This window comes from Setaria viridis, chromosome 4, assembly GCF_005286985.2.
Source record: "Setaria viridis chromosome 4, Setaria_viridis_v4.0, whole genome shotgun sequence".
Taxonomy (NCBI): domain Eukaryota; kingdom Viridiplantae; phylum Streptophyta; class Magnoliopsida; order Poales; family Poaceae; genus Setaria; species Setaria viridis.
The window spans coordinates 30,456,374-30,468,038 of NC_048266.2; the positions used below are offsets into that span (position 1 = coordinate 30,456,374).

The 11,665-nt window shown below is 47.7% G+C and overlaps 1 protein-coding gene and 1 non-coding gene across 2 annotated transcripts; both read left to right on the forward strand.

Annotated features, from left to right (window-relative positions):
* Positions 1 to 2,323: 2,323 nt before the first annotated feature.
* On the forward strand, positions 2,324 to 3,403 carry LOC140222643 (uncharacterized). Its single transcript, XM_072293467.1, has one exon. The coding sequence runs from the start codon at positions 2,324 to 2,326 to the stop codon at positions 3,401 to 3,403; it is 1,080 nt and encodes a 359-aa protein (XP_072149568.1).
* A 4,898-nt stretch (positions 3,404 to 8,301) lies between these two features.
* On the forward strand, positions 8,302 to 8,440 carry LOC117854370 (small nucleolar RNA Z247). The gene has a single exon (XR_004640295.1). It is a non-coding gene; the product is annotated as a small nucleolar RNA Z247 (small nucleolar RNA).
* The last annotated feature ends 3,225 nt before the right edge of the window (positions 8,441 to 11,665 follow it).

Here is an 11,665-nt window from a genome sequence, read left to right on the forward strand (position 1 = left end):
GCTTGGAAGGTCGGGTCAGGAGGCTTCTCTCTTTTGGGCCTTTGGTCACACGAGGGAAGTTTCCTGTTCCTCCAGGCCTATCCGAGCAATTTGAGCCCGGCCCGTTAAATGAAATCTTTGTATAGTCCCTTTGCATGCATGAACAGAACAGCCGCCGAGTTCTTGACGCTCAGAAAACCTTGGACTCTTTCCAGGCTCCAGATCCAATATTGGCATGTCATAGACTCATTCATAGCACAACTTCGCTGCGATGGAGGAGAACGGCAGCGTGTCATTCCCGGAGGACATCATCTTCGCCGTGTTAAATCCTGGCTGCCGGCGAAATCGCATGCCGTGCCACTTCCGGTGCGTGTCCAAGGAGTGGCGCGCCCTCATCACCACCCCAGGCTTCATCGCCGCGTAGAGATCCCGTGCCGCTCCGCTCCTCGCCGGCATTTTTTTTGAAAACAGGAGGATCACTGGTTAATTATTATTAAATGAGAGTATAAAGAGAAATCAAAACAAAGTGTAGGGACAAGTCTGAAGCCAAAGCGCAGGCAAAGAATAAAGAAAGAAAAGAAAGGAAAATAAAATTACAGTGAGTTCAGCCAGGTTGACATAGCAGGGGCTAGAAAAGATCTTGCTCTATGGAGAGAGATTAAGGAGAATTCAACCATGAATTTTCTTTTACAATTCTCTACTGGTGGAGGAATACCATTAAAAGTGCAGTCGTTCCTGCATGACCAAATGCTTGAGGACATTAAGATGATGATTTCCATTAAAAAAGGGACTCCTAGCTTTGTTTTAATTGAATTGAAGATCTTGGGATCGGTCTTGTGGTTATAACTGAAACTCCGATGGATGCCCAACATGCCTTGACAAAATTGCACCTTAAAAACAGATGCGTTACACTTTCTCTCTTTTGGAGGATGCACATTTCACATTGTAGGAGTCAAGAAACATGTTTCTGCATCCCAGAATATCTTTAATACTTAAACGGTCCTTGATCAATAGCTAGAAAAAAAACTTTGTGTTTCATTTGACATCTTGATTTCCATATGATCCTGGTGCACAGAAAAAGAACACAAGCTAAGCAAGTTCACTATCAAAGAAAAATCATCATCAGTTTTGTTGCCAATAGATGGCGTTGCTATCTTTGCCTTATCACTAACAACGCCTTGAATCAAAATTTATAAGAATATCACTAATTGGCTAATTGCAGGTGAGACTGGTTACCGCAAGCAGCTCATCCAACTGAAACTTAGAAAACAATATAGACACTACAGACAGCAGTAAACAGAGCAGGATTGCTTATACTGTCTGACCAACCACTTTCAGTTCCTGATGCCTAATCTCTTATTCTAAACACGAAAGTATTTCATTGGTTGAAACATAGTAACATACCAGATTTGATCCATGTTAATTAGAAAATGGCCTAAATAATCCAAGGCAGAAAAGTTTGATGATTCTCAGTACATCGGCAACTTCTGAATTTTTGATGATTCTCAGTACCGGCAACTTCTGAATTTTTGATGATTCTCTATGATGGCAATACCAGATGGAGAGAAAACAGGAAATGCTCAGCTCATTTGCATAGCTTGAGCTTCTTGAAGAATGAAGAAACTTGGGACTTTGGGCAAGGAGCTGTGGCTATGCATGTTGGAATGTGCGGCGGCGCACCGAGAGGGACGGGAGGGCCCGACTTCTTCAGTGTTGAACTGAATCCCGTGCATACTTGGACCATGATGTAACTAGTTAGATGCATGTTCATGTTTACATGTTAGCTAGCTGTTGCATGTGCTAAACGGTGTAAAGGCCAGAACTGTGCTGCGTTCATGGTGCGGCCCAGCGGTTCCTTCGCCACACCACGCATCAAATGTTCCTGCTCTTTAGGCAGGCACGATGCAACGTGAGAGGACGTGGCGGGGATCTCGAATCTTGGATCGTAAGCATCGTGGAATAAAGGAAAGAAAGAACCACCGAAAAGGTTGCAACATTGGCGATGAAAGTCTGTGTTCCTCATGTTCGCATGTGTCTGTCCATGAGCGACGTCGTGAGAACGAGAGTTGCCGATCGCCGTCGAGCTGCAATTCCGGCAGCTGGCGCCAACATTTGGTATCAGAGCCAAGTTTGTGTTTTATAGTGGATCAATCAGTCCACCAAGATCGCCTACGCTCAAGAAGTTCAAGCCCAGTCCGAGCCAGCGGCGGCAAGCAGGATGGGCGATGGCGCGTCAGCGAGCATCGCGGTGGGCGCCGTTCGGGAGAGCTCGCTCATGTGGCCGATGCTCAGCCGCACCAATTACTTTGAATGGTCGATGTTGATGCAGTGTAATTTCGAAGCCATGGAGATTTGGGGGGTGATCGAGCCTGGCGGCACCGGTGTCAAGCGCGCCCAGGATCGGCAGGCCATGGGAGCTCTCCTGCGATCCGTGCCAAAGGAGATGTGGCATCCGCTGGGGAGCAAGAAAACCATCAAGGAGGCGTGGAATGCGGTGAAGAGCATGCGCGTTGGAGCTGATCGCGTGAAGGAAGCCAACGCCCAACGCCTGTTGAAGGAGTTCGAAAACATCTCCTTCAAGGACGGCGAGATGGTGGACGACTTCGCGATGCGCATCAGTTCTCTAGCAGAGAACCTGCACACACTCAAGGAGAACGTCGATGACTCTCAGATGGTGAAGAAGATGCTGCGAGTGCTTCCCCAACGCTACTCCCAGATTGCGATCTCAATCGAGACTTTACTCGATCTGACAAAGCTATCACTGGAGGAGCTCATCGTCCGTCTGAGGATAGCGGAGGATCGACTTGAGGTGGAGTCCATCACCGACAAGATGGGGAGACTCTTGTTAACGGAGGAGGATTGGCTGTCTAAATACCGTCATCGTCTCCTTCTTGAGTCATCTTTATCGAGTGGAGGTGAGAAGAAGACCGGGTTCTACTCAACCAAGCCAAAGGGTGGTGGGCGCGGCGACAAGAAGGAGCCCGTCGTCAAGCTGATGTCTGAAGGCACTCCAAGGTGCAAGGGACGTTGTAGGAACTGTGGCATTTATGACCACTGGAAGGAGGACTGCACGCGGCCTAAGAAGGAGCGCAAGGAGGAGGCGCACAATGTGGAGGTGGGGCCAGAGCACCCGACGCTTATGCTAGCCACGGTGAACGCCGTGCACGTTCAGAAGGGGTCACTCGGTGTCAAGTCATCGGAGACTCGCATGACGCGTCAGGTCGTGCATCTCAACGAGAAGAAGGTGTATCCCGCCGATCGTGATGAAGATAAGGGTGTCTGGGTCCTCGACACAGGGGCCAGCAACCATATGACGGGGCACCGCGAGGCACTCGCGTCGCTGGACATGTTCGTGCGCGGCACAGTGCGCTTCGGCGATGGGTCACTTGTCGAGATCCAGGGCATCGGATCTGTGATGCTCTAGACCAAGAAACATGGGCACAAGGTACTTACTGAAGTGTATTACATTCCCAAGTTGAAAAGCAGTATTGTGAGTCTAGGCTAATTGGAGGAGGATGGCTGCAAGATTGTGATAGAGGATGGGTTCTGCAACGTGTTCAACGTTGGACGTTCCTTGCTAGCGCGGGCACCTTGTGCCAAGAACCGCCTATATTTGTTGAAGATGCAGCTAGCTGCTCCAGTCTGCCTGGTGGCGAAGGCAAATGATCAGCCTGGCTATGGCATGGCCGCTACGGCCATCTCAATTTCCGGGCACTTCGAGATCTTGGCATGAAGGGAATGGTGGAAGGCATGCCGCTGTTGGACAAGGTGGAAGAATTCTGTGATGGCTGCGCTCTGGGCAAGTAGCCTCAACACCCGTTCCCGCAAGTGGCGAGCTACCGTGTGAACATGCCCCTAGACTTGGTTCACGCAGATCTCTGCGGACAGATCAGGCCATGTACTTCGGGGGGTAAGAATTATTTTCTGCTCATTGTTGATGATCATAGCCGCTACATGTGGGTGGAGCTCCTGACGACGAACGATGAGGCATTCAAGTGCTTCAAGCGTGTCAAGGCATTGGCGGAGACCGAGCGTGGTGGCAAGCTCTGTGCGTTCCGTAGCGATCGCAATGGCGAGTTCAAATCCATTGAATTCAAGGAGTACTGCGATGAGCACGGCATCAAGCACTTCACCACCACGCTGTACACACCGCAACAAAATGGCGTCGTTGAGCACCGCAACCGTTCTGTGGTGGAGATGGCAAGGTGCTTGTTGAAGAGCAAGAATGTCCCGGGTGAGTTCTGGGGAGAAGCAGTGTCTACGACGGTCTACTTGCTGAAGCATGCACCAACCAAGAGCTTGCAAGGGAGGACGCCTTATGAAGCATGGCACAACAAGAAACCCAAGGTACATCATCTGCATACATTTGGTTGTATAGCTCATATGAAGAAAGTTGGGCTTGGCATTTCAAAACTTTCAGCTCATCCACCAGAATGGTGTACATTGGCTATGAGGCTGGGACAAAGGGCTATCGGGTCTATGATTCTGTAGCCAAGAAACTACACATATCACATGATGTCATCTTTGAAGAGAGTCAGGCTTGGGACTAGAAGCAGGAAGCCCAAGTAGAACCAGTGGCATCAATGTTTGATGTTGAGTTTTATACTGTTGCTGGACAAGGAAGACTAACTAAAGGTGCAACAGAAATTGAAGAAATAGCAAAACCTGTGGATCCAGATCAAGGATCACCCTCCCAAGGTCAGTGGCCAATCAATACTGACTCAAGTGCTGGATAAAATCAATCAACACCTCTAGAGAGTCCTTTTGCACAGGCAGTTGAATTTGCAACACCTCTAACTGGACATACAGTGAGTTCGGAAGGAGTGCCAATGAGATTCAGAACACTGGATAATATCAATGACACAACTGATGAAGTTCATGACTTTGAGTATAGTGGTTTGTGTTATCTTGCAGCAGAAGAACCAAGAAGTGTGGATGAAGCACCGAATGAGAAGTGTTGGAGAGAGGCTATGGTAGCTGGAATGAATTCAATTCAGGCAAATAGAACTTGGGAGCTGTCAGCATTACCTGCAGGCCACCGAGCAATTGGGCTTAAGTGGGTTTTCAAAGTAAAGAAAGATCCAGACGGCAACATTATCAAGCACAAGGCACGGTTGGTGGCAAAGGGATATGCTCAGCGTGAGGGGGTGGATTTTGATGAAGTGTTTGCCCCAGTGGCAAGAATAGAAACAGTGAGGCTGTTAATTGCTTTGGATGCACAGAGGAGTTGGCAAGTGCATCATATGGATGTAAAGTCGGTATTTTTGAATGGTGATCTAAAGGAGGAGGTGTATGTTCAGCAACCTCCTGGATTTGTTGTCAAGGATGGCAGTGGTAAAGTACTAAGATTGAAGAAGGCCTTGTATGGGCTGCGTTGGACAGTGAATTGCTAAAACTTGGATTTGTGAGAAATCCCCTAGAGCATGCTGTTTATAGAAGATTAGAGAAGTATGGCTATCTTCTAGTGGGTGTTTATGTAGATGACTTAATAATCAGTGGACCAAGCAAGGTGACAATTGATGCCTTCAAAAGGGAGATGATGAAAAGTTTCAGTATGAGTGATTTGGGGCTGCTTACCTATTATCCGGGTATTCAAGTGGATCAGAAAGAAGGGGTGACATCATTGTGTCAGAGCTCATATACTCTGAAAATTCTGGAATAGGCAGGCATGAAGGGGTGTAATTCGTGTCATGTGCCAATGGAGAATAGATTGAAGCTGAGCAGAAATGACAAATCACCACTTGTTGATAAAACAAAATATAGGAGTATTTTTGGAAGCTTGAGATATCTAGTTAATGCCAGGCCATACATTGCTTTTGCAGTGGGTATTGTCAGCAGATACATGGAAGAACCAAGAACAAGTCATTGGGCAGTAGGCAAACAGATATTGAGATATCTAGCTGGTACAGTAAACTATGGATGCATTTACAGGAAGCTGGGCACTACTGAATCAGAACTTGTTGGGTTCAGTGACAGTGATTTGGCTGGGGATGTTGATGACAGGAAGAGCACAAGTGGATCAGTGTTCTTGCTGGGAACAAGCTTAGTGACTTGGGTGTCTCAGAAGCAAAGAGTGGTATCTTTATCATCTTGTGAGGCTGAGTATATTGCTAGTGCAAATGCAGCTTGTCAGGGCATTTGGCTCAGCCGACTTCTGAGTGAACTGCTTGGCATACAGGCACCAAAAGTGAGACTCCTGGTTGACAACAAATCGGCTATTGCTCTAAGCAAGAATCCAGTACACCATGACCGAAGTAAGCACATTGACACATGGTATCATTTCATTCGAGACTGTGTGGATAAAGGTGAGGTCGACATTGATCATGTGAGCACTACTGAGCAACTTGCAGACATCCTGACAAAAGCTCTTGGGCGCGTCAGGTTTGTGGAACTTCGTCAACAGCTAGGAGTAGTCGAGGTGCAGTGGGATTAGGGGGTGAAATGTTGAACTGAATCCCGTGCATACTTGGACCATGATGTAAATAGTTAGTTGCATGTTCATGTTTACATTACATAGTTAGCTAGCTATTGCATGTGCTGAACGGTGTAAAGGCCAGAACCGTGCTACATTCATGGTACGGCCTAGCGGTTCCTTCGCCACGCCATGCATCAAACATTCCTGCACTTTAGGCGGGCACGACGTAGCATGAGTGGACGTGGCGGGGATCTCGGATCTTAGATCGTAAGCACCGTGGAATAAAGGAAAGAAAGAACCACCGAAAAGGTCGCAATATTGGCGATGAAAGTCTGTGTTCCTTGTGTTTGCGTGTGTCTGTCCGTGAGTGACGGCGTGAGAACGAGAGTTGCTGATCGCTGTCGAGCTACAATTCTGGCAGTCGGCACCAACATTCAGACGGTGCGTGCACGGGTCCACCTCGGGCGCACGGGTCGGGAGCACAGCGGAGATGGCGACTAGGCTGCGCCACCGGTTGAGGGCCTCCTGCATGGAGTGTGGGACCAGGAGGTGCTCGATGCCGTGGATCACGCTGTCTGGGCACACCATTGCATCCGGGTGCGTCACCGCCGCGCCGCCGCCGACCCGCACCGCGCCATCGGGAGCGGTGGTGAGCTCCAGTGGTAGAACCTTCTGCTCGTGCGCTTGAGGGCTCGACTCATCCGTGACCTCGATGGGACTCAGGCGGCCACATCCCCGCTTCGTTCCGCGCTGGGCCTCCCCGTCATCGGACCTCCGGACTAACCCACGCGGCGAGGAGCCCATGCTCAGTGACCGCAGCGTCGTCGCGCCGAACCCCAATGCAGGCGGCGCGACCCTTCCCCTCCTCTCCTATGCTACCGCCACCGCCCCGTTGCCCCGGCCGCGAACCGCACCGGGCTTACACGACCGTTGTCGGCCCCCTCGTTGCCCACGTAGCGCCACCAAGTCTCACGAGGTGAGTCCCCTATGCCTCGGCCGGCCATACACCCCCAGCCCCGCGCCGCGACGGCCTGCAGCACCCACCTACCGCTTCGACCCCCTCGTCAGCCATGTAGTGCCACAGAGTCGAGCGAGGCGAGCCCCCCCAGCCATCACCGCGGGGCCTATCCTCCTCGTTGTGCTGCCAGCGGGCTCGCCTGTTAGAACATCGTATGTAAATCGAGGACCAGGTTGCTGGACTCGTTAGCTATCAGGAGTTGTATATATGGTTCGGTTGTGTAGAGATAGAATAGAATTAAAATTTAAATGTATCCTATAGGATCACAACTGAACCTAATCACAACTACCTATGATTGTAATCTCTTTGAGGTGTTTTATACCTCCTATATAAACACATACCATGGCAATGCCGGGTAGGCAATCACGTTCCTTCCATCTTACATGGTATCAGAGCGTTTTCTTCCAAATACATCTAGAACTAGCCTCATTCATCCCATGGCGTCCTCCTCCTCCTCCACCCCAACGGCCCTGGGTCATGCTGTCTCGAAAAAACTTAGCCGAGACAACTTCCTACTATGGATGGCACAGATCCTTCCCCCTATCCAAGGTGCCCAGCTCATGGGGATCTTGACCATCGGGGTGGAGCAGGCCGACAAGAAGAAGACTACTGTCGCTAATTGGGAGTACGACGCATGGCTGGCAAAGGACCAACAATTGTTGGGCCATCTGCTCAATTCCATGACAAGGACATCCTGGTGCATGTGATCTCCCTGGAGTCCTCGACAGAAGTTTGGAGCGAGCTTGGGAGAATGTTCTTCGCTAACTCCAAGGCACGGGTTTCAAATCTGCATGTGCAGCTTGCTAACCTCAAGAAGGGAAGCATGACTACGGCGGCCTACTTCAACAAGATGACAAGTATTAGAGATGAACTTGCTGCTGTGGGTAAGGCTGTTGATGATGTGGAGATGGTAGAATTTATCATGAATGGTCTAGATTTTGATTACAACCCAATTGTTTCGTCCATCCTTGGCCGAGCTGATCCTATATCGCTGAGTGATCTCTACTCTCAGCTAGTAGCATATGATATGTGCTTTGAGATGTACCAAGAAAATCAAGGAGGAGGAGCACACTACCAATCCTCCGCCAATGCGGCAGGACGTGGGTGTGCACCTTCTCGTGGACACACGGGGAACAATCGTGGTGGGCGTGGCCGTGGTCATGGTGGTCCATCACACAGCAACAACAACAACAAGTCCAACACTTCTTCCAAGCAGGGAGGACAAAACTCCAAACCAACTTGCTAGATCTGTAAGAAGGTTGGTCATGAAGCTCCGTCGTGCTAGTATCGCTATGAAGATGATGAAGACTAGCAGAACAACAAGACTGCGGGAGCAGCTACGATAGGATACGGTGTTGACACCAACTGGTACGTGGACAACGGTGCTACTGATCACATCACTAGTGAGTTAGACAAGATGACGGTTCGTACCTTGCATACCCCTATTAGAAATTTACATATTGATAATATTCGTTAGGTACCTAGTGTTCACAAAACGTTTAAGCTCCGACAATAACACCTTCCTTAAATTTCATCCAAATTATTTTCTTATCAAGGATTAGGAAACGAAACAAGTTCTCCATCAAGGTAGATGTAGAGGTGGCATGTATCCTCTCAAGTCGAAGCAACCAGAAGGGGGTGCAAAGAAGTAAGTTTATGGAGTTAATAAGCCATCGTCTTCCAAATGGCATAGTCGTTTAGGTCATCCAACGTTTTCTATAGTTGAGTGTGTTCTTAGAGATAATAATCTTCATTTCATTAGTGATAAAAACATTGAGTCCATGTGTGATTCCTGCCAGAAAACCAAGAGTCATCAATTACCTATAGTGTTTCAAATACCAGGTCAAGTTCTCCTCTTGCTTTAATCTTTTCTGATGTTTGGGGTCCAGCACCTCTATCTATTGACTGCAACTCTTATTATGTGAGTTTCATTGATGATTTTAGCAAGTACATATGGATATATCTTTTGAAAAAGAAGTCAATGTTTTTCAAGTCTTCCATAATTTCCAAAATTTGGTAGAAAGGAAGTTCGATAGGAAAATTATCTCTATGCAAATGGATTGGGAGGGGGAAGAATATGAGAAACTCAATCCTCTTTTGATAAAATTGGCATCTCACAGAGTATCTTGTCCTCATGCTCATCAACAAAATGGTTCCGCTGAACGAAAACATCGTCATATAGTTGAAGTTGGATTGGACCTCCTTGCACATGCTTCTATGCCCTTAAAATTTTGGGATGAAGCTTTCTTGATAGCTACATATCTCATAAATCTCCTTCCTAGCAAAGTTCTTGGCTTTCAAACTCCTATTCAGTGTCTCCTCTAAGAAACTCTAGATTATAACTCTCTTCGTACTTTTGGATGCGCAGTTTGGCCAAATCTACGACCATACAACACTAGAAAACTTGATTTTTGCTCTACCAGATGCGTGTTCCTTGGCTATAGTTCCATGCACAAAGGATTTAAGTGCTTAGAACCTTCTTCTAGTCGAGTATACATCTCACAGGATGTTGTCTTTGATGAATCGGTTTTTCCTTTCTCTACTCTCCATCCTAATGCAGGAGCTCTCCTTCGCAAGGAAATTCTTCTATTGCATGATCATCTCACAAATCCGGGGGTCTTGGTAGTGCTAACCCTTTGTTTACTAATGTTTCTGATGACCTTAGTGTTAAATAGGACAGGGCTGCACAGGATGTCCCTGAAGAAAATCGGAGCCAAGGTGCTCCAATGCATTTTGTTTCCCCTGATGCATCGGCTGCAGAAAATCTGGGCAGGCGATCCCAGGCAGATACGCCTGCCACTGCCCTATCCCAACCTAGCACGCGATCCCGTGAAGATCCGATGTCAGCTTCTGGTCCTTCGGGAGCCACTGCACCGTCGCCGCGTATGGGGGGAGGGAGGGCAAAGCCGCCAGCACCCACTCCCGATCCGCCAGCTGTCATCTTCTACGCCGCCATCTGGATCCACTGCGCCACCCTCTTCTACAACAACAAGCGCTATTCCAAAAGGGATTCCTTATTCACTGCCTAAACCATCGCCAGTGCATAGAACCAGAACAAGATTGCAAAGCGGCATAGTAAAGCCTAAGAAGCTGTATGATGGGATGGTCAGGTATGGTCACTTTTGTTCTACAGGAGAACCAGAAAATGTTCAAGAGGCGTTGAGTGGCTTAAAGTGGAGAAACGCTATGGAAGATCAGTATACTACTTTACTTCGGAATCAAACTTGGCACCTTGTGCCGAGGCAAGAAGGAAAAAATTTAATTGACTGCAAGTGGGTGTACAAGATCAAGGAAAAGGCAGATGGTACAATTGACAGGTATAAAGCCCGGTTAGTAGCAAAAGGCTTCAAGCAACTATATGGTATTAATTATGAGGATACTTTCAGTCCTATTGTCAAGATTGCTACTGTCAGACTTGTGTTATCCATTGCAGTGTCTAAGGGATGGTGCTTGAGGCAACTAGATGTTCAGAACGCATTTTTGCATGGTGTTCTGAAAGACGAGGTATATATGAGACAGCCACTAGGTTTTGAGAGTGTGAATGCTCCACATCTTGTGTGCAAGCTTGACAAGGCCATCTATGGATTAAAGCAAGCACAAAGAGCCTGGTATTCTAGGCTCAGTTCTAAATTATTAGATCTTGGGTTCAAGACTTCAAAATCTGACACCTCTCTCTTTATTTACAAAAAGGGACATATAACAATTTTTATGTTATTTACGTGGATGATATTATAGTTACCAGTTCCTCTCAGGAAGCTATTGTGGCAGTGCTTCAAGATCTCAAGAAAGACTTTGCACTGAAGGATCTTGGCAAGTTACATTACTTTCTAGGAATTGAAGTGAAGAAGGAAAGGGATGGCATACATCTGTCATAGGGAAAATATGCAGAAGATATTCTGGCTCGTGTTAGAATGGCAAAGTGCAAACCATCACCAACACCTCTTTCTACTACAGAGAAGCTATCATGTCATGAAGGAGTGGTGCTTGGTCTAGGGGACAGTACTTGGTATAGAAGTATTGTAGGTGCTCTTAAATACCTCACCCTCACAGACCTGATCTTGCTTATTTAGTCAACAAGGTATGCCAGTTTCTGCACTCTCCCACCACAATTCATTGGACTGCTGTTAAAAGGATCTTGAGGTATGTCAAATACACCTGTGAGGTTGGGTTAAAAATTCATAAATCTAGCTCATCTCTTGTTAGTGCCTTTTCTGATGCTGATTGGGCTGGTAGTATTGATGATAGAAGATCCA